The following is a 25,281-nucleotide window of genomic DNA, read 5'->3' as shown; positions in this document are numbered from 1 at the left end:
AGGCATTTGACCTTTACCAAAAGGTTAGGTGACAAATGACCTTGAAAAATGACTACCGGAAGTGACCTTGAGAAAACCGGAAAAAGCCTTTTTTGCAATTTTTACATTTGAAAGTACTCAGAATCCATATATTTTGTCATATAGATACATAAACTGATTACTGACGACTAAAACGACTTCCAACAAACCGGAAGTGACGAATTATCTCCCATTCTACATGCAAAAGTATATAGAAACTATATATTTTTGGAATCAGTGTGAAAGAAGCTATCATATGAAACCGGAAGTGACATACATTTCACCGGAAGTAGCATATTATCTACCTGATATCACTCATTAATATAATTAAACCATTATACATCGCATCAGAATGAAGAATCTACCTTATGAAAATTTCTTTGATGTGGAAAGACTTTCAATTGTTCTCTGAACAATTGGTTTTTAATTGTTTTTGTTCTGATTATTATTTTTTTTTTTTTTTTCTTCCGCCAAATTTTGTTCTTGCGCAAAATGTTTGTTTCGCAATATGTCGCTTAGATATTTCTCATATGGTATCGTATAGTTTATGCGCTTTTAAATTTCACCCTGCTAAGGCGAACCATTTTCTATGTAAGAGTTATCTCCCTTTTCACTGTTTATCCTCTGTGTGCATCTCCTTTGTAACAAAACAAGATAGCGACAAAATTCTTTTTACAAATTGTTCGTTACATCCTCAGTAATTTTTGGCGTATTTGGATCGAAGCGATTCGATGAAATTTTATAGGAGTTATCTACCTTTACAAAATAAATTTGTCGGTATGTTTATTTAACTCATAAACAGTTAACCGTATAACCCTGGAATGTTTTTATTTGAGTCCCCTAGGTCCTAATTTAGAAAATGAGGTCAAGGTCAAAGGTCAAGGTCAAGTTCTCAATTGTGACTTTTGCTTGTTTTTGCATTTTCTCTGACACTTTGAGAGATACATATAAAAGAACAAGTGCAAAATGTCAGCTTTATTGTAGTGAAGATATGCTACATTTAGTCTGATACAATTAAATGGCATCTTATAGGAGTTGATGCCCCTGAAATGTCTTGATATGAGGTTATTTGATAATTACTTCAATTAAGTTCATTATAAAGACATTTGACCTGATACAAAAGGTTAAGTGACAAATGACCTTGAAAAATGGCTACCGGAAGTGACCTTGGGAAAACCGGAAGTAGCTTTTTTTTGCAATTTTTTCACATAAAAGTACTCAGAATCCATATATTTTGTCATAAAGATACATGAACAGATAACTGAAGACTAAAAATGACTTCCAAGAAACCGGAAGTGGCCAATTATCTCCCATTCTACATTCAAAAGTATATAGAAACTATATATTTTTGGAATCAGTGTGAAAGAAGCTATCATATGAGACCGGATGTGACATTCATTTCACCGGAAGTAGCATTTTATCTCTCTTATATCACTGAAAAAGATAATTAAACCATTATTTATCGCATCAGTATGAAGAAACTACCTTCTTATCCAAATTTCTTTGGTGTGGAAAGACTTTCAATTGTTCTCTGAACAATTGGTTTTTAATTATTATTATTATTAGGTCTTTCCACTTTTCTGTGGAAAGACCTATTGTTTTTCTTCTGATTATTTTTTTTTTTTTTTTTTTTCTTCCGCCTAATTTTGTTCTTGCGATAAACATTTGTTTCGCAATATGTCACTTAGATATTTTGTATATGATATCGAACAGTTTATGCGCTTTTGAAATTTACCCTGCGTAAACAAATACTTTTCTTTGTAGGAGTTATCTCCCCAAACACTGTTTTCCTTGTTAGCGCATCTCCTTTGCAACCGTAAAAGATTATGACAAATTTATTTTACAAAATTGCTCGTTATATCCTTCGCATGATTTGTCCTATTTTGACCAAAGCGATATGACCGCTCCATATGAGAGTTATTTCCCCTTATGCATCTAATATAAGTGATATGAATTTCTATCTTATAAACCATAATTGATAGAGACCTAGGATCTTTTGATTTGAGGTCCTTGGTCCCAAAAAATGAAAATTAGGTCAAGGTCAAAGGTCAAGGTCATATTCTAATATTTGAATTTGGCTTATTTTCACTTATATCCAAAGACTGTATAAGATATCAACAAATTATTTTTACTAAATTGTTAGTTGCGACATGTCGTAAGATGTAAATTTTGATTGCAAGCGTACGTTGAATGTAAAAGGGAGTTTTCTCCCCTCTTGTATTAAAAAATACGCGTTTGGTGATATAACTCATTAACTAAATATGATTAAGACCTATGGTCTTTTGATTTAAGGTTTTTGGTTTATGACCTTGAAATTGATCTCAAGGTCATAGATTAATTTGACGTTCTAGATTTTGACCTTTGCTTTTATTCTATATGTATACATGATAAAGATATACAACTTTTAGAAAAAGGTATCAAACCATTTAACCTTAAAAAAAAAAAAAACGGAAGTGACCTTTTGTAAACCGGAAGTAGCTATTTTTTGTACTTTATTAATATAAAAGTATATAGAACCAGATATTTTTGGAATCGGTGTCAAGTAAATATTCAAATATAATCGGAAGTAACATTTTTTCAAACGGGAAGTAACAAATTATCTCCCTTATTCGAAATATAATGTATGGAAACAATATATTTTTGGAATCAGCTTACTAGGAGCTATCATTTGACAATTGAAATGACATTTTAAACTTAGTTGCACAACTTTTCATATCAAAATACATTGTTTTGATGGAAAGACCTTCAATTGTTCTCTGAACAATTGGTTTTTAATTATTATTATTATTATTATTATTATTATTATTATTATTATTATTATTATTATTATTATTATTATTATTATTATTATTATTATTATTATTATTATTATTATTATTATTATTCTTTTTCCTCCAACCTTTGACGAAGTTATCAGCCTTAACCGTACGACGTGTCGCTTTCATGTTCACACTTTGTATCGATGTCATGAATACCTATCTGGAACTCACCCTGTGAGTCAAAATATTTTGTCGGTTCGGAGTAATCCCTCCGAAACATAAAAACCTTGTTATAGTTCCAACATCGTAACCGTAATAGGTAGAAAAAAACGAAGGGTGAAATTTGTTCAGGACCAGACCCTGGTTCTTCGTTACATTTGGATCGAAAAGATTCAACGACTCATTAGTAGGGTTAAGCCCCTATTAAAATTAGCCGGTGTCGGTTGGCCACCAAAACTCAGAAACCGTAAGTTGTAGACACCTAGGATCTTCACCATTGATCATCAATTTGTGTGACTTTGAAAAATACCTCAAGGTCAAATGTGTTTGTTGACCTTGACCTTTGACCTAACATCTTTTTATGGGATAATCTCAGCAACCTTAATACTTTCAGAAGTGTTGTATAGTGGAAAATGTTTGGGTCATTAATGCGCAACTTTATTACATTTGACCAAAGATATTTGACCTCACTGTAAGGAGCATAACCCCTGTTTTTGGTTTCTAAAAAGAGAAAATCAGCTTTTAATATCACCAAAGGTCCTAGACCCATGGGGTCTTCAGCAATGACATTGGGGACTAATGATCTTGACAAAGGTCAAAAGGTCAAAGGTCAAGGTCATGTCCCATATAGCGAATTATGTGTTTTTGAGCTAATTATTTAAAGGATTTTCAGTGTGTTTTAAAGCTTTTTAAGGTTGACCTTGACATTCGACCTTACAACTTTTTAGTCGATATCTCAAAAACGATTGTACTTACAGAAATAGTAAATAGTGAAAAACGTTGAGGTGGATGAGGCGCAACTTTTTTACATTTGACCGAAGAGATTTGACCTTTCTGTAAGGGGAATAACCTGTTTAAGAACTTTTCAATACATTCTACGTCTATTGGAACATGCATTTTACATTACAAAAGGAAAGACCTCTCAATTGTTCAAGAACAATTGGCATTTTAATTATCTTTGTCTTTGTGTGTATGTTTAAGTCTTAAATTGTTAAAAAAACAACCACATTGGTAATAATTAATTTTCTGTAAAGTTAGTTTTAGTTGTGTATGAATTTACTAATTACGATATATGATTAAATTTAGCGTTTTTAAACGATGTGTTGACATATGAATTGTAACACAGAATGCATGTTCATTTTCAATCTGTAAATGTATACATGTAGCAGTACTGTTATGACATTTAATTGTTAAATTTTGAATTAGAATAAAAAACCAAAAAAAACAAAATTATTATGTGATTTTGTTTGAGTTTTTCATTTTGTAATTCCTATTGCAAGACACGGTGTATGGTACAATATATTGATAAACGCATTATAAATATCAAACAAAACTATTTGCTACACTCCATTCATAGCCTTTGTGATTTTAAGCACAACCATTTATAATACTATATTATCAATTCACGTCCAACTGTTTGGATTTGTTGAATTATTTAAAACACTGGATTGTTCTAGACGACAAAATCAAACACCACAAATTGTGACATTGCATCCAAATTGATAATAATCCATGTATGCAACTTTTGTATGCAACCAATAACTATGTTTATCAGCTTCAAATTCTAACATACTTTTGATTGTTTAACAATGCATCCAAACATTTCCCATGTGAAATTATAAAACTGTTTTGTGTAAACATTGAACGACAAAATTTCTTCCTATGTGACGTATAAATTTTCTGACGTCAGACACGCGAGACAATGAATGTGTTTTTAATTTGATAGATGCTTGTGTGTTTTGTAAAATTGTTTGTTTTAAGATTGTAACACAGTGATGACTGCTGTACCCATATTTTGATTACATTACTTAGTATGTCTGTTTTGTTCACACACCGTTCTAAATGTAACGGAATTTGATGAGACTGTTGTTATAGTGAGAGGTTTAGCTCTATAAAACCAGGTTCAATCCACCATTTTCTACATTTGAAAATGCCTTTACCGAGTCAGGGATTGACAGTGGTCGTCCAGTTTTAAATCTGTTTGTGTTTTGCCATTTAATTTTGCTATGTGATTAGGGACTTTCCAATTGGATTTTTCAGTATTTTTGTAATTTTACTTTTATTTTTTCTTTATTATTCATTCTACATTATTATTTGCTAAATTTTGAACCAAAAGACTGTTATTTCTACGAAAACAACAATAATTTACATGTCAAAACATTAAAAAAAAAAGAACACAAAATATCCGGAAAACCATTCATCCTCACTAGAACAACTAGAAATCCTATTCATCAAGACAGGATCGAGTCGAATATCTTTACTACGACCGGGCTTTAAAACTTGAGTCATCGAGTGAATACTGCTGATAATCCTTATGAGTTTTAGGTACAATATTAGTTTATTAGTTTACATGTTGAAATTATAATGATTGTATGTCAATATGAATCTGTAGTCTTTTGGAACTTTTTACGTGTTTTGTTCCATAAGTTTTTTCCGATTTCATTTGCATATATACCAAGTTTATTCCAACATGCCCAAGTAATACAAGGCAAATATTTAAAGCATGTTACGAACAACTGGCATTCTTTGTTAAGTTAAATTTGGAGTAGAATCAACTGCATATTAAATGGAGTTCGTACTCACAACCTTGCGATCGACTGGTAATATTTGTGTTTTTAGTAAAAGTTCTGACAAAAACATAATTTGTTTTTCAACAATTATTATGTGCTCATTAACGACAATTCCGAAGTATGTACGCAACATGATTAACAAAATTAAATATAATAAATTACTAAATTACTAATCAGATATTATTGCCATACATTAAAAATGAAATTAAAAGGTGAAGTCTTTTGAATCCTTTTCGTTTATTGGAGGATAGATGTTAATTTTATTGATTATTTGTATTGATAAGCCGTTAGCCAACTTTCATTCTCTCCGAGGGTTTCGTATGCTTGACTAATTCCTATAATTTTAAGATTTAAAACAAAATTAAGAATATGGTTTCTATTTTACAAAGAATATGGTTTCTATTTTACAACATGTGGAGCAGGATCTGCTTACCCTTCCGGAGCACCTGAGATCACCCCCAGTTTTTGGTGGGGTTCGTGTTGTTTATTCTTTAGTTTTCTATGTTGTGTCGTGTGTACTATTGTTTTTCTGTTTGTCTTTTTCATTTTTAGCCATGGCGTTGTCAGTTTGTTTTAGATTTATGAGTTTGACTGTCCCTTTGGTATCTTTCGTCCCTCTTTTACAAAGAATATGGTTTTTATTGTACAAAGAATTTGGTTTCTATTTTACAAAGAATATAGTTTCTATTTTACAAAGAATATGGTTTCTATTTTACAAAGAATATATGGACAATGTCATGCTTCTATAATTAACATTCTGCAATCACTATAGACTATGTTCATGTAATCTACTACAGTGTGTATAATTGTTAGCCATTTATACGACTCTGTGATATTATTTTTTGTCAAAACAGTCAAAAGGATTAAAAAACGAAGGTACCTGTAAAGTAAAGAGGGGGGGTACATAAAATCTAACAAAATAAAACGTTTAACTTTATCAACCAACGAAACAATTACAGCTTTTTTACCGAAGAAAATAGAGTGTTTAACCTGCTGGTTTAGCTAGCTATCTGTACTTTTGACTTGTACCTAAAAATTGTTAATAGTTCTATTATATTTACAATAATGTGTGGTATACTCAAACTTTGACAATACCTTGGATACGGAACCAACAGTATTAATGAACATAATAGATATAACAACAAATGTTGAAATAAGCATGTAAATAATTGTACAAAACCTAAAAAACAAGTGAGAGAGAGCGAGTATAGGAATACAAAAAAACATATAAAATTAAATAGACAAAGATGAAGAAAGAGAGAGCGAGTGATGGATGGATGGTTGATTAACGAACTACCTCAAATTAACTGTTTAAAAATTAAGGTGGCTATCTAGATGGTTTTAAACGACAATGACTGACTCTTTAGTCCTTGCATGCTCGTCGAAGGTGACTGGGTTGTCTTCTTCCATCTTGGATTTTGAAGTAGCAGATAACAATTGGTCTAAATCTGTAATAAAATGTGCACATTGTGAAAGTAGTATGTTATTCATGTGTAAGACTTTTCATGTTTCATGGCTGTTTTTCGTTCGTTTTTTTTTTTTTTTGTTCGAAAATTAAACAATTAGTTTTCTCATTTAAATTATTTTACATTTGTCATTTCGGGGTCTTTTACAGCTGACTATAAGAAAGGGCTTTGTTCATTGTCGAAGGCCGTTCGGTGATCTATAGTTGATAATTTCCGTGTCATTTGGTTTCGTGTGGAGAGTTTTCTCATTGGCAATCATAACACATTTTCTTTTTATATTTTGTTCATCTTTGTCACATAAGGGGAATTAGCTCAGATATTAGTGGACATAACTCAGATTAATTAATCTGTATCATGGAGAGTGGTGTGCATTTACCACTTTTCATATGTATACGAAGCAAGAAACAAGTCTAGTAATCATTTTTCTTATCTGGAAGCCTGTTATAAGAGCTATCTTTTCATATAATTTTTTTTATTCTATGGTTTATTTAATACACAAAATAGTTTTTTCCATGCATAATTTATACAAAATCTGACAATTTTGCACAACTTTGAGTTATTAGAAGATGATAAGTAAAACGAGTTATAAAAAAGTACTGTGACCCATAGTTTTTAGTTTTGTTTTAATAGCATGATAAAAACCTACTGAGCAAATTTGAAAAGAATTCTATTGATTTTAATCAACAGTTTTAATTCACCGTGTGATGAAGCGATTTAACAATCAAAACTTTTTTTGAAACGAATTTAGAAATGTGTGCATCTATATAAGGAGACTGTTATACTATGAATAGCATACTCACATTATAGATGTTTAATTTACCCTAATATCTTTTTGTTAAAACTTTATAGATCCCAGTCAGTCATAGAAGTCCCTAATTTACTTCAGTATTTATACAGCCATTTCGACGCCTCTTCATTGTTTACGGTGATATTGTGACCTACAGATGTTTTCATCCTAGTCATTTAATCGTAATAGATAGTTGTCAACTATACCAAACCGCCTTATTCCCATACCATGTATACTGCTATTTTCATGTGCAAACTTTTCAAGTATTATCATAAAACAAACTCATCTGAAAAATTATATACTAGTACATGTAGTATTTGCAAAAAAATTGTGAAATCCTTTATCTTTATTGGATCTTCATTTTAACGCTACACACTGGTCAAAGTGGTAATAATAAATAAGCATAACTTCATTTTTTTAATTCTAATTTTACCTTATGAGGTTAAAAATAAATACATGACCACATGATGATTTGATATATGAATCAAAAACATATCAATATAAAAATGATATAACGACACATGTGTTAACCTTTTTGTTTTGCTTCTTGCATAAATGTGCATTATTTTTTTTTAGTTATATTTCAAAAAATAAAATAAATGTAAAAATACACAAACTTGTTACAAAACCTGTCATTACCTCTTTTTATTTCGTTCTTTGACCTTAAAATATACAAATTTCGTATATCAATTGTTAGGATATCAAGTTTAAAATCATGAATACATATAAATACCGTGTGATATTTTTTTAATTATCTGTTTTAAATTGCTAATGGCAAAACTCCTACTCATACTATTTAAAGTGCCGAAGGAATTACACACTGCTTTCTCTTTCGCTTTCAATCTTGTATTGTGTGGGAAGCTATGAAAATAATATTTTCAAGTTTAATTAAGAATTATAAATTCTCGCCTGGAAATAATGTGTATGGGAGACTATTTTTTCTTTCCCTGCTAGGCTTCTCTTTCTGCTATATTAATTCTTCTCCGTCGTATGAACGAGGCGGAAAAGTATGCTATTATTGCTCACCTGGATTTTACTGGAGTGGTGATTGTTGGGTAAGTCAAATAACTTTTATTTTATAGTTTTGAAGATATTAAAGAATATGATTTGATAATATCACTTAAATCGGACTTTTCATTTGTGGTTTACGCATCTGTCAGTTTAAATAGACAAATAGGATTAAATATATTAAAGTATAACGATAAATAAGTACTTAGTCATTTAAACCTAAACAAAACAAAACACATCGAAAAGGGACATTATAAAATAATTATCTGTACAATATATGAGAATTTTTGTAAAGTGAATTGATTATTAATAAAATTGTAATACTTAAAAAAATGTACATTCGTTTGAGTATAATGGTTTCTGCGTATTATATCATAATTTTAAAGTATATTGAATGATTCAGAACTGTGCATAACAACAAATATGTGTACACATGTATCCAGGAAGAAGGTCAAATTGTTACACAGTTACTATATATAGAAATGTAACTATATGAACAATATGTTGTAAAATTAGATTTTATTGAAATTTCGATTTTATAATTTGAATCCGTTTTAAATGATGTGATATATCCTGAAAAAGCCAAAAGACATAATTAAAATATATGGAATTAAATAATTGTACCAAATAAGGCCAGATTTTAAGGACAAAAATATTTAAAAAAAATTTTTTTATATTATTACTGACCTCTGGATCATTTAAACATTTGAACGATTAGTACACTATCAAGCACACTAACGATTTGTGTATAAAAAAAAACAATAGTCGTCTTAAAATTTGTCCATTATGAAAAAAATAATATAATGTACCTCAGTTACTAAATATAGGAATCTAAACAGGTAACGTACGTTTTATTCAAAAATAGATAACGTATTTAAATTGTATTTGTAACTAAGTTATATATAAATCTAAACAAATAGTTGTTTTAGTTAAATATAATGAATATGTATATATATATATACATGTAATACGTTTTTAATTGCAGTGTTTAGTCGTTTCAACTAAATGAGAAAAAAAATCAACACATATAGTATATATATATTTATACATATTCATTATATTTAACTAAAACAACTATTTGTTTAGATTTAAAAATTGTTATGTACAATAAACGGCAACAATATGTTTTATATAGGCCATCAATCAATATGTTAAACTTTTACACGAATTTTGTGTAGCTCAAGCTACAAAGATATTTTTTGTCCTGATTCGATTTCACCTAGATTGATGCACACGCCCGATGAAGCTAATTTGTTAAGCGAAATATTGCGTGAATAATATATAAAATATAACAACTAATTTTATAACACTCATTAGCATTGATTAGTGTGTTAATGTTACATTCTTAGACACTTATATAATTTAATTTAGTAACTACATATTCAGTTTATTTACAAACTGATCCACACCTAGATAGATTGAATGTTGATTGTTGCTATTTTTAGACACAATATACATATATATATATATATATACTATATGTGTTGATTTTTTTTTTCATGTAGTTGAAACGACTAAACACTTCAATTAAAAAACAATAAGTACAAGATTATACGGCTTTGTTGAAGAAGGTGATTATGAGTCCACATTATTTCGATAAAAAACAAAATTTGTCTTAGCTAGATTTATTGACCATTTTGCTTATGGAATTTCTAGGGAAACATATTTTTTCAGTACCATTTGAAATTAAATGCATATTCCGAAATACATTATCCGAAGACGAGTAAGCAAGTATTATCATAAAATATCAAAGTATAAAAATGTCAAGGAGACGAATGAATCAGTTTTAAACAACCAAAAAACTATGTACTACCTTCACCAATGACAAAAATATATTCTTCAGACAAGTCACACTCAAGCTCAATGCCAGCCATGTCCTTATGGAACTTTCCAGACTACTGTCAATATCGCACACTATTGTGAAAGGTGTAAAAATTGTGAAGAAGTAGTAAGAAACTATATCTTGTCTGCAATAATTACACAATGCACATCACATTCAAATACGATATGTGGATGCACAGCGGGATATCATTTCGTCAAAGATCATGGTGGAAATGGAATAGGATTTTGCTATCTCAACAAGCTGTGTCATGTTGGATATGGACTTGTAGAAAATGGTATATGCTATTATTAAGTGGATAAAACTTGCAAATAAATTTAACTAATTAACATAACAATTAATCAAGTATAAGAAATTCAATGTATTGAGAAACAATTTTAGAACGGTTGTCCTTAACTAAATAGCAAAATCAAAACTTCAAACAAATCAAACAAATGGATAAAAACTGTCCTATTCCTGTCTTGGTACAGGCATTTTCTTATGAAGAAAATAACGAATTTAACCCGGTTTTATAGCTTGCTGAACCTCTCATTTGTATGACAGTCGCATCAAATTCCATTATATTAAAAACGATGTACGAAAAAAACAAACAGACTTAAAATGTAAAACTGTCAAAAATAGTGGCACAGCAGTCAATATTGTGTTAATATATAATATTAATCAAGAAATGAGTGTTGAAATTTGTTTCTACTTGTGTTTATATATAAAGCAATAGGCACATCCCTGTGCACACTAAATTCACAAGAGTTAAAATATGTTTCAATTTGTTCATTGTTCGACGAAACAAGATTTAATGTGACATTTTTACAATTCAGTATATATCAGCCTGTTTATTTTAATTTAGTGTTTACAATGTTATGGGCGAAAAATATTTAAAGGCACTTTTTTATCTCAACATTTACATAAAAACATTAAATCAAATTGAAATTATGGCTTAATAGAATCATGTGCTACCGTCTACAACTGGCTATAACTGACCTATTGTATGGTCCTTAAACCTTGTAGTGATCTTTTGTGGAAAGTTGTCTCCTTGGCAATCATACCACATCTTCTTTTTTATATAATCTCTGTTAAATGGTTTAGTTATCGGTCAAACTAACTTTGGATGTTAACAAACATTATATTATATATTCAATTAACTAATACTTAAATACGTTTTCATGCTCCCCACAGGTTACTGGTAATGTATAAGCTTTTTTCTACTTAGCTTTGAAATTTGGGTGGTTAATGTTTTTAAATACAATTTCCCTAATACATATCAAAAGGTATAAGAATTATAATTTAAAACACCAGACGCGCGTTTCGTCTACATAAGACTCATCAGTGACGCTCAGATCAAAATAGTAATGATTTCAAACATGTACAAGGTTGAAGAGCATCGAGAAGCGTATATAGTTGTGTAATTATAATTTTTTATAGCTGTTTTATTTCATGTCATGGAATTAGGAAATGTGAATCATTATTTTACCTGGATACGAATGACTTCTTTTTGGCAAAATAGGTCAAATAAATCATTGTATTATGGTGGTTCCCTAGTTTTTTTTCAGTGGTGACGTTCTGTTAAATGATTGAGCTATTAAAGACGCTAGTAAACAAAATACATTGATTTTCTATTCATAAATCAGCTTTAACATATAGTTGACACAAAACCAAATTCATAATGCCCCTTTCATGCTTTTATTAACTAAATGTAGCATATTAGCAATAGAAGAACATAAAACGACAAGTCATGAAATTCTTGTGCGAAGATATGAAGGCTGTGTGTCATCAAACATCTATGTAGCGTAATGAGCTGTAGTATTTTCATTTGAAATAGACGACTTGTTGTCGGAATAGCCTATTATGAAATTGATTTCTTCCAAGTATTTAAATGCATGTACAATGTACCTTACATTGATCCCAATACCATATAGAAGCATTAGATAGGAGGTGTGAGACATTTTTACTATATTAGAGTATATCTTGCAAACTATATATATTTTTTCATTCATAAAAGACCCTATAGTTTTCGTGTGATCACATGTATAAGTTATGAGGGAAAAAATAATAATTGAAGAACATGTTGGTACACTTTGTGAAACTGATGCAACAGACGGGTCCTTGGTTTATATATTCATATTGTTGATAACAAATTCATTTCCTATGTAGACAAATATAGACCAGTAATTCAAAACGGCATATATTAGATAACATGTTTATGTTTACAGACGCTACAAAACTAGCCTTTATAAAACCAATGATAATTTCCGTACATAAATACAGCAACATTACCATGTGGCAAGGTAAAAAGTTTTATTGATTTGGTGTAAAATTGATGTTCATTTGAAATATGGGAAGAATTGAATATTCATAGCACATGGTAAATGTTATATTCATTGATGTATTTTTTTTCTAAAATGCAATGTCACATGATTTATTTATCGGGATCATTCATCATTTAAGGTTCTCACTTTGAAGATACTAAATGTAGAAAATGTCTCGAGGGCTCAACCTATAGCTCTTCGGAGTCGATTAAACCATGTTTGGAATGTACCAGGAACTGCCCAAATGGTACCCATATGCAGTATCTATGCAATACTACACATGATATGGCATGTGAGGTAAATAAAGGTAAGTTTGATTAAGCTAAGTATGGTAGGTCAACTTTATTTGATATGTTTTTGTGTAATTTGCCTCGTCTATTGGTTGCTCAGCAGGATATTTATACATATTCTTTTAATATCAATCGACTAATTACAATGTGTATGAATAAATGATTAGATCGACACGTATACATAATAAGTTTATAATTTTCAGAATCAGAAGGACCTATCAAGGAAAATATTAAGATGAAAGGAACCACTGCAATTGCCATCGGTACAGTATGTGGTGTATTCCTGTCTGTGATTATCATTATAATTGTTGTAACTGTAAGGAGACGGAGTGTCAGACTCAACTCTAATATCACAGTGTATGTACTCTGAGTAACACATTATGAATATTGAGTATGTATGATATATCATTTAAAAAAAATGTGAAAATGGATTTGCATTTACCTCTTTCAATGAGTTTGATTAATTGCAAGTGTATTCAGCCAAAAATACATACTATTAACTGTTGAGTGTGAGCGTGGTAAAAATTCCTCCGGTCAACCTTTATCGCAAGTCAGATAGAAAACATTCGTGCACAAAGGTGATTACAATGATTTCTTGTGTGTTTAAAAGTATTTTTCTTTAATTATTACCATGAGCAGCAAACCTCTACCACTTTACATAAAGTTAACAATAGTATACCACTGTTCGAAATTCATAAATCGATTGAGAAAAAAAAACAAATCCGGGTTACAAACTAAAACTAAGGGAAACACATTAAATATAAATGAAGAACTATATATAACACAACATAAACACAACATTAAAATGAATCACACACAGAAACGAACAATAATATAACAATGACCATTTTCCTGACTTGGTACAGGACATTTTTAGAAAAAAATATTGGGTTGAACCTGTTTTTGTGGCATACCAAACCTCCCGCTTATATGGCAATGTTGAATATATCATTAAAATGAAAACATTACATGACAGGACTACAATACAAATAAATGGGAGAACATATAAGACAGAGAAACACACGAATAATAGCTAACAAAAGGTACCAGTTTAAAATTTAATACGACAGACCCACGTTTCGTCCACACAAGACTTACCAGTGACGTTCAGATGAAGAAAGTTCGAAAGCCGAAACAAGTAGAAAGTTGAAAAGCATTGAGGACCAAAAGTTCCTAAAAGTTGTGCTTATACAGCTAGGGTTTTCTGCCTGGGATAAGAACATCCTTATCATTTAGAACAATTCGTACTTTTGCAAACAGTATTTTTTTTATAAAATGACTATAAAATAGATATACATGATAAAACGAAGTGTTGAATATCTACAGAATAAAAGCGGACACATAACACAATCTACACCAGCACATAAAAATTTACAGCCGAGTTAGCTAAAGCCATCAACGAACAAAGCGACGTCACATTTGAAGTTCTAAAAAAATACGATAGAATTAAGATAGATTTCAAGATTAAATTTGTAATACTGATATAAATTTTATCTATAACAATGAAAATTACAATATTTATACTAATTAATATCAACTGGATTTCTTGACTATCGTTTTAGTTATCATGGTAGTTTCTTTTCTCTTTTCATTAGTTTTCATATGTTTCAGTACTTTATATCTTTATCCTTTGATGGTCAGTTTAAATTTGATGAATTGTTAACCCTGGCTTTGCCACGGTTGACAACATTTTCTCGGGGTAACAAATTGCTATATAACTACCCTCTCAGCTATGTGTTATTTATATAATGTCAATCGCTACATTTTCAAGAATATATTTCAAATGACATTATTATAGTTACTTGACATTATACAGTGATATTGAATCAAATGACATATTGGGATGTTTAGGTTTCAATACGATGGATGGTGCATGCAAAACAAGATATACACAAACTGAATATAGCACCTCCAACCATTTTCAATTAACATGTGGCAGGTTAAATTATTGTGCTGAATATTTTATTTAATTGATCCTCTTTTACTGGCGTTCGTTTGATATTCAATACCTACCATGTCGAAGATTTGGTTTTCCATGATATTAAATCAAAAATACATAAAACCTATCGTTTTCTTTTACAGTGATAACAGATCTGTTGTATTTATGTAAGTGTTATCTATAATTAATGATATTTAAATCGACAAAAGTATTCGTAGTGTAAATATTATGTTTGTGTGAAACCAATGTACGTGCAGTAATATTATAAGAATATAAAAATGTCAGTTTAAAAAATAAGGAGGATATCGAGGCTCGCAGAGTACAAATGAACAAATTATTGTCAATATTTATCCAGTTATTCAAATAGGTCTTTTTCAGATTATGTTTTATTGTTATTTGTGTGACAAGGTGAACTTATTAGTATACTGTGATTCAATATACCTTGTCTAGTGTCATTTCCATTAACCAAACAAATAACCAGTACTGACAATAAGAAAAAAAATATCAAATGCAAAAAATAATTGAAATAAAAAAAAAGTAAAAAGTAAGAGATTATTTTAAGGGATATACTACAATACATGCATACTAAAGTACAAAATTATAATCCTGGTACCTTTGATAATTATTAGTTTTCACGATATCCTTAATAACCTTTCAGGGCAAGTGTTATTCCGTTGTTGGATGAATTAAAGACTGAAAGTCAGCAAGGTAATTGCAAGAATTAGTTAAAGTCATAAGAAACGAGTGACTGGTGAAAAATAATGTTCATCCAATTCTTGAACCAATGCATGTATATCATGTATATATCATAAACTTAGTCCTCTGTGCACGATTTTATCATTTTTTACGCAAATATATCGTATAATCGTCATTTTTTTTTTCTATCTGTCTGTTATGTTTTAACAAATATGGCTACTCATTAAATGCCGTGTTTTGAAGCCGAAGTTTACCGATTGTCACCTTATAGTAAATAATCAAGAAAAAGCATGGATATTTAGCACCTGTTTAACATATACAATCAGGTATTTGTTTATTTTAATGACAGATTCATGCGTATTGCTATAACCGGATTTTTACGAAGAGGGTCACGCTTAGATCAGTATGCATACGGAAAATATGTCGGCGAATTGCTTCCTGGCAGCAAGCAATTAAAAATAAGTAAACTTCTTCTAAATGTGGACAAATTAAAGAATTTTCCTCAGAAAAAAGTATATGTACATAAGTTGTATAATGAAAACTATCCATTTAGTTTTAAAAAACATATGCATATTTTATTTTAATTTTAGGTTTCATATGACTTTAAGAAAAAATGTTTAGGATTACATGTGTAACTTTTAAAATCCTCTCGAACAACCTTTGAAACATCGTCGAAAGTCGAAATCTAAGACATTGTTAAGTAATATACAGAACTGCAATGTTCTTAATAATACTTTAATCATTCAAAACATTCGAAGTGTTATCAACTTTAAAAGTTTTCATGGCAAGATTCCGTTCTGTATACTTGTTTTTCAAATGCTCTTCCAATTGTTGTTAATACAGCGAAACCACCAAGTATTTTGTAGACTAACACATTTTAGTATTCTTCATTATGCGCTTTATATATTTTAATAGTTGTTTTAACAATGGCCCTAACAGAAGAAAATCACAAGAGTAAACAACAATTTCAAAATGTTAAGCAATCAATTTGTAAAATAGTTGAAAAAAAATCATTAGAAAAAAACACCTGCTTATTGCGTTTAGTCAAGCGTTGATAATATGTCCTCATTTATAAACTTGAGTGAATGATTATTCATCTTTTATACATTAAAATCATTCATACATAATATCATGGCTAAAACAGTTTTAAGGAGATTCGTTATGAATTTGATCATTTTTTTTATGATAATCATGTATAATGCAGGTTTTAATACATGCAAATGCAATGCCTTCGTTCGTTTTATTAGTTTTCACGATATACACAGGAATTCACCAATCCTATAACATATAATGAAACCAAAGTGGTAATATCAAAATTTATCCTGCAATTGGGTGTTCTACTATACAGATACAACCCTACATATATCGCTATGCTGTATCTGTATACTATACAGATATCGCATGAAAGCTCCGCCCACTGCCGGACTGAGTATTGTATGAACCTGCGTGACCTCAGAATGTGTATTGAAGTCGCATTCCAATGACGTATCAATTGCGAATTAACGATTACTTTTATACGTTCTGTTGGTTTTCAAGCATTTCCTTAGAGCAATAAGAATCACACCAATTTTCTGATAACATACACACATGAACAACAGTCTTTTCTACGATGACAACTATCGATTTCAGAACTTGAGTGTGAATGATTGTGTAACAAAAACAACCATGTCAATTTCAGCATGCATGTTTAGTGAATGTCGAGTATGAAGCGTAGGACAACTCGTACACTCCTGTTTCAAATTGGACCATTCGAGATCGTTTTTTTGCGAACCCGTCTTCAGCTGAATGTGTGATTACTGTATCGTATTACTACACGGGTCTCAAGGGATTTCAAATCGAAAATAAACGCTAAACATGTGTTTTTGTGTCTTTTAAAACACAAATAATATGCAGAATTATTGCAGGATAAAGACAATAACTGTTTAGTGTCTTTAAATATCAGCTGTATTTGTACTCGGCTCAAAACAGGTGTAATAGCTCGCTTAAAGCTCGCATACACCTTGTTTCCTAGTCTCGTACAAATGCAGCTGATATTTAAAGACACTAAACAGTTATTGTCTATGAATATGACTTATCTACAATTTTATACTTTCATGAGCAACATGAAGGGTGCCATATGTTTAGCATGATCATCATATTGTTCTGGAATACCTGTAACCCCTAACCGTTTGTGATTGGCTTTCTATTCCTCAGTTTTTAATTTTCTATGTTGTGTTTTGTATACTGTTGTTTAATTGTTTGTCGTTTTCTTTTTTAACCATAGCATATCGAGTTTAATTCCAACTTATGAGTTTGAATGTCCCTTTGTTATATATTGCATCTTTTTTATGATAAAGTTTTGTACTAAAACCTACATTTTAACGGTGTCTAAAATAAGTTATTTATCTTTAGATGACGACAGAATAAACTGGGAGAAATTCTTCAATCGGTTTTGTTCCGACATTGACGTTCTTCCGGATTGGGAACATTTCATTAGAACATTATTTTGTAAGTGAATCAATGTTAATACTTAAGAAACATCGTATTTGAAAAACAGGTGTTACCTGCGAAAGAGGCAGACAAATCGTGTTAATACATTTAACGTGATACTTTTATACAATTTTGCGGTAGATCGTATGCATTACAACTTCGCCTCATCCTTAGATATCGCTATTTTGTCTTATAAAATTGTGTTATTCTGTCAAATAGTATATTTAACATAAAAAGACGCTTATAAAAAAATTTACCACTGCATGCTGAGAATTTTTTGCCATTATCGCTGGTTTACCATATTTTATCAAAATCTGCATATTTAACTGTACGTTATTAAGATAGGTATTTTTTTTTTTTTTTGTCTTATAAAATTGTGTTATTCTGTCAAATGGTATATTTAACATAAAAAGACGCTTATAAAAAATTTACCACTGCATGCTGAGAAATTTTTGCCATTACCGCTGGTTTACCATATTTTATCAAAATCTGTATATTTAACTGTACGTTATTAAGATAGGTATTTAATGCAAAACAATATAAATCTCGCGTATAAACGCATGCATTACACAAATTGCTTTCTAAATCATGATTGCATGAACCATAAATTGAATTCGTTATTACACTCGCATGTATTAGAAATCGAATTATTAGTTTGATCGCATAAGTTAGAAATTGGCTTGTCAGATATGAACACATTAATTAGAATTTTGAATTATGACCGCATGACATATAAAATGCATATGCATTTGGATAAAGAACTATCGCATAAATCAGAATTGGCTTTCTCAAATTACATTGTCGCAATACTTTGAAGCATCATTAAATAAAGTCTCAATAATTATTTCACAAATTAATGGGTTTCTCATTAGTCGCAATATATATGCACTTAAGGTGGTACCCAACACCTTGACTAAAATTTATTTTACTCGTTTAATTTTCATAAAATTTTGACAAAATATTAACTTTGATCCTTTGACAAAAATATAAAAATTTCAAAAAAATTGAACCAACCAACTTATCAGAAAAAATACATTGGTTATATAGCAGTTTGACAAACACTTATTTTGATCATTGAGAAGCTTAATATTCCCTTAACAACACAACGTAATTAAAACCTTTAGCTGATTTTATAGAGTTACGTGCCTGTTGTGTAAGGTACCACCTTAAGAGTTACTGTTTGAAATTTGTATCAATATGCTTGTATATTTTTACAGCTCTTTCAGGCCTGGCGGAGAAAGGACATCAAGCTGTCAATGAAGCTAAAGAAGCCTACGACCAGGAACAATATCGTTCTCGCTTATACTATGCACTTATAAAATGGAAAAATTATAACTACGATGATAGCGATTCAGAAAAATTTCGGGTTCTATGTCAAGCTGTTAATAAGCATAAGAAAGGCGCTGTGAAAATATGCATTTAATTGTTCTTGTAATATAAATGCATTTTTAGAATGAATATGAATTAAAAAAAAATTATTACATACAAATGTTTCAGAAACTAGAAGTCATGGTTAATTTTCCTATCATATTGTCACTCTCAAAATAAAAATGAGTTGAAATAAAAATGATATTTATTTTTTATCAATGATATTACAAAAAAATGCATATCACTAAGTATATGTTTTGATTTTAAATCCATAATTTCATTAAAAAACATCTCAACCCTTAAAAAGTAAAGTGTTTCTGATAAATTCTTACGTCAAGTGAAATTTTACCTTTTGTTTAGCAAATCCTTGTTAGTTGTGGACTCATAACCTGGCAAAATCTATCAAAATGTCACCATTAGTATAACTCCAACTTTGAGTGTGCGTTTCAAAAAACACTATGATATAGATGACATATGAATCTGAGATACAACATAGTACTACGTTAGTGAAAAAGAAAAGACTAAATTCAAAATGATGTTTTAATGAATGTCATTCCAGGAAAATTGACCCATCTCTTTGATACCAAATTCACTCAATAACGTACTATGTCTTTACCCGTTTGCTTAAAGGGTTCAGTTGATGCTCAACTATGTATTCAATAAAAAAAAAATTAGTCCTAGAAAGGATACAACTGTTTATGTAACTTTCAAATGATTTTCCTAATCGTTATATTGACATTATTTTCTTGAACTTTTATAATCCTACAATTATGCTTTTGGGATATTTTAATATTTTTAATATTTTATAACTTTAACAGCTATGTAGATTTTGATACATTTGAAAATGAAAGACGAGAAACAACGCAAGTTAGCCCTTTTTTTCTTTAAACGATATTATCACTTTAAATTAAGAGCATTTCGTTTGTATTGTACAATTATTTATGTTAACACATACATGAAGATAAGCCTACATATTTCTTAATGAAAACTTAACATTTGTTTAACGATATGTATTATTTTTTATATATATGCAAAGACCGTAAATAAATTTAGCGTATTATGATTATGAGTTGTTACTGTATTATACATGTATTGTTCATGGAGCAATGGAGGAAAATGTAATTGTGTATGATGCATGGTGCAATTGGCAATTGTGTATGGTGTAATCGGTACTGTTGTCTAGTACAATGGGCACTAAAATAATTTAGGTGGCTAACTTAAAAATACTGAACTCCCAGTAAAATTCATAAGGGAAACTCCCTAATCATATACACATCAAACAAGTGCACAACAACTGTCATATTCCTGACTTGGTACAGGCATTTTCAAATGTAGACGATGGTAGATTGAACCTAATTTTATAGCGCTAAATCTCTCACTTTTATGACAGTCGCATCAAAAGCATCCTCATTGTTCTAAAAAGTTTTAATTGTGGGAATTGGGTTTTTAAAGTTAAATCCCGTAAATTAAACATTTCAAAGATGATTCTTTAACATTGTCGGATACATAGTATCACCGCTAGACCTGAAATGCAGACATTCGATGTGTGTAGCACAATTCAGACAATGTGATCTATTGCATTTTCTTATAAAATACATTTATCTTAAATCCATCTCTGCGCATCATCAAATACAATATTGCACAGATGTTTTGTCAATTTTAGAATATGATAGTTTTTTTATAGATAATATATTATTTACGCTAACTTTTTTCTGATGTCGGTTAATTCATATATATGATAAAAAAATGTATGAAAATGAAAGACAATGACGAAAAAGACACGATATTTGTCTGTCTGTGAATTACTTATTGTTTTCATGAATTTACTTAAAATCAGATGCATGTGTTTGTAGTTATTTCAGAGTATAGTTTGTTTTGTATACACTGTATATCTGTCACAAGAATCAATAAGTTTTATATGTGATTAGAATGATACGTAAGATATGTAAACATTGTATCAGAAAAATCTACTGTATTAATCATTTTTGGTATATACATTGCGATTTATAACAATTATCATTCATCTCTAATTAAAGTGTACAGTGTGTGTACAGTTATGTGATTATAAATTAAACCCAGAATGTAATCAAAAGATGGTATTCATATATTATATACATGTATGTGCCCCTATAGAATTGTCGAAAGTATTCTTTATTGTTGAAACATTGGTGCCTTAGCAAATATACTCTCAAGTGTTTACATAATGTAATAGAATAAAGAAATGATATGGGATGCATGAGGCAAGGTATATAATTTTATTCAATTGGTGTTCTGAGACTCATCCAAAAATAACAAAATGGAGAGTAATGGTTTCCTTTCAGTATGTATGCTAATGTTCATTAACAATTCTCTGTCAACATCAAAGGTATATTCAATACCATATTAAAAAGATTACGTGATTAATTTATTGTGTTGTTGTTGTTGAATTTTGATTAAAAAAAATAATTTGTATCGTTTTGTTTTGTAAATTTAAAAAGATACGGTGTAATTGCTATTGCAACATATATCCATCTAGTAAATACAAGTGAACTAGATTGAAGCAGTTATATACAGCCGTCCAGTCTTTGACAATGAGAAAACACAAAACTATAAAGGCTGTTATCAATCAAAATGGATATCACAAAAATAAAACTATTTTCTTGAGAAAATTAACGGCTATATTCATAACAAAAGAATTAACGAAAATTATGCCACACATTAACCAAAGACAACTACTGCATTAAAGCCTCCTTCATTCGAATGTGGCGGGGTTATATATGTACGGCAGCATCAACCCTCTCCAAATTTTGACAAACAAATGTATGTATGAGAAACAGCAAGAAACAACAACAATTCAATAATTACAGGCCCTACTTGGGACATCAACATATAAAAAGAGATTGAGATAAATATGCGTTTGTTAAGGCTCACACTCTCCGCTTAGTTGGGACATTAGTGTATTGGTACATCATTATAATATCAGTCCAAAAGGCATTAACGCATTATATCGACACAACGCAGAAAAACCAATCTAACAAAAACACAGACTGGACGTGCTCAGGTTATTTAAACATTCTTTAAAGAGTACTTGGAGTTTCTGACATCAACGCTAATAATAAATATACCATGCATTTTAGTCTACAATATCAGACAGTAAACAATCTGGTTTAAATTTTGAATAATTTTAGAAAAAGTTATTTAAAGTATACTCGAACCTTTAGTTATCTTAATTTCTTGTCTCTCTAAACAACACTGCCGTTAAAATTAGGACGTGCTATTCCGTATCAAATATCATTATTAAGAAAGTTGATTTATTTTGACGGACATATTTCCACTTTTGAAGATACAGTAGATTTTTAACAGCTTTTGAACTAGATATAAAATAAACTTCGTATGCGGTCCGATCGCAACGCATAACAATTTATATGTTATCGAGACAACACCGTCTTATACTATCAGACTATTTACCGGATTTGTTATAACATGAGCAACACGACGGGTGCAACATGTGGAGCAGGATCTGCTTACCCTTCCGGAGCACCTGAGATCACCCCTAGTTTTTGGTGGGTTTGTGCTGCTCAATTTTTAGTTTTCTTCGTTGTGGCATGTGTACTATTGTTTGTCTGTTTGTCTTTTCATTTTAGCCATCGCGTTGTCAGTTAATTTTCGATTTATGCGTTTGGCTGTCCCTCTGGTATCTTTCGTCCCTCTTTTTTAACAATTTTAATCATTTTTTTTTACGATAATTGTTCTAAATATACTAAATTGACATCAGTGAAATCTTAAATGTTTCATATGAAGCGATAACTTAGAATTAGTAAATTGTGGTTTAAACTTTCCAGCTTAATTTGATAGTAAGGTAATGAATGATGTGCAAATCATATCACAAAAGAAAAGATCATTAAATAAATGTGTTTATCTTTACCTGACTTTTCAAATAAACTCATCATACCAGGATTGTATGTTATATTTAAACGTAAATGTATAACTTAACATTGATTAAATCAATTCATAATGAAATATAGTTTTATTAAAGTCTTTCCCTCCGCGAGGGAGTTATTGTTTTTCCAATATGTTGTACTACTTTTTCGTGAATCGTAGTATAAAGTACAATCCTGTTATCTTTGATAAAGTTTATTTGAACAGTCGGTTAGAATGTTGAAATATGGATTATTACATGTACTAGGTAAACACTCATCGTTTTGTGCATTATCATCACATACCAACATACAGCATGATCTTTGTATACATATCTAAGTGTCATTGTTCTAATTTTATTGTGTAGTTTTTTTAACGATGTAACTTTTCAATAAAAGCGACAATATGTAAACGGGGACCGCAAAGTAAATTCCAACACAAACAATGATTTTAATGTATTCGTTCGCTTCCAAAAAAGTACAAGATACAGGATAGTTATGCGAATACTACTTTTATCTAATTAGTAAAACGGTCGACTGCAGGATACAAGTCTTTCTAGTAAAAGATTTAAAACACATTTGCTTCAGACGACAAAGCACTATACTTTCGCGGACCATCACACTTAAGCAAATATCATGCATCGCACTTTAGCGTATTTTGTGTATATTGTTTCAACGTATTAGTGTCGTAACGTTATGGTCGGACCCACGAATCGTTTGCATCATAGTATAATTGAAATGCATCATATATTAAGCAATTTTGGTGATTTGTTTTAAAAAAAATAATTTATGAATCCAAAACAAATGGCATCATTTTCAATGTTGCAAAATATTTAAAATCAATATAGAATAATATTCATTAAAATTTTATAATGTGCATTTAGAAAATTTGTGACAGTAAATGTAGGTCTTGTCAATTTAATCATTTTAATACTTAAATGCTATTCATTATTTATTATATGCAGTCGTATCATGTGTAGTTAATATTCCCCTCTAAACACTTATGTTTCAGACTTTTTATAATTGTGGTCTATTGTTACGAGATCTCAATAATGAAATATAATTTGTTGTACTACTTTTTCGTGAATCGAAGTAGAGTTTATTTGAAAAGTCAGTAGATTTTTGCAACTATGGATTATTAGGTGAAGGTTGATCGTATTGTGCATTACCATCACATACAAACATATAACATGATCTTTTTATACAGTGTATCTAAGTGTCATGGTTTTAATTTTATTAAAATTGAGAATGGAAATGGGGAATGTGCCAAAGAGACAACAACCCGACCATAGAAAAAAACAACAGCAGAAGGTCACCAACAGGTCTTCAATGCAACGAGAAATTCCCGCACCCGGAGGCGTGCTTAGACGATCTTGATGTCGTATTGTTTATTTTTATATAATCGAACTACCCATTTATTGGATAGATAGTAATATCAACGAAAGAACTGCCAAATATGATGTTGAGTTGATAGAGTAACGTAAACAAAGTCATAGAGTGCGTCCTTAGACAATTTTGACGTCTTATTGTTTACTTTTATATAATCGAACTACCCATTTATTGGACAGATATGAATATTAACAAAAGAACTGCCAATTATTGTGTAAAGTTTATAAAAATCACGTGACAAGGTGTATTTAAATAAATCGGGTG

The 25,281-nt window shown here is 30.1% G+C and overlaps 1 protein-coding gene across 2 annotated transcripts; it reads left to right on the top strand.

Annotated features, from left to right (window-relative positions):
• The first annotated feature begins 8,612 nt into the window (after positions 1-8,612).
• LOC139500645 (tumor necrosis factor receptor superfamily member 5-like) lies at positions 8,613-22,158 on the top strand. Of its 2 annotated transcripts, XM_071289399.1 has the most exons (8): positions 8,613-8,874; positions 10,671-10,944; positions 13,110-13,277; positions 13,464-13,617; positions 15,343-15,366; positions 15,858-15,907; positions 18,287-18,382; positions 19,582-22,158. In XM_071289399.1, the coding sequence occupies exons 1-8, from the start codon at positions 8,683-8,685 to the stop codon at positions 19,785-19,787; spliced, it is 1,164 nt and encodes a 387-aa protein (XP_071145500.1). In that variant the 5' UTR covers positions 8,613-8,682; the 3' UTR covers positions 19,788-22,158. The 2 variants fall into 2 exon arrangements, with proteins under 2 accessions (XP_071145500.1, XP_071145501.1); XM_071289400.1 differs by lacking the exon at positions 18,287-18,382.
• The last annotated feature ends 3,123 nt before the right edge of the window (positions 22,159-25,281 follow it).

The sequence above is a fragment of the Mytilus edulis genome, chromosome 13 (genome assembly GCF_963676685.1).
Source record: "Mytilus edulis chromosome 13, xbMytEdul2.2, whole genome shotgun sequence".
NCBI lineage: Eukaryota > Metazoa > Mollusca > Bivalvia > Mytilida > Mytilidae > Mytilus > Mytilus edulis.
Note: the sequence above shows the minus strand (reverse complement) of the source record. Positions and strands in the feature narration are given on the sequence as shown.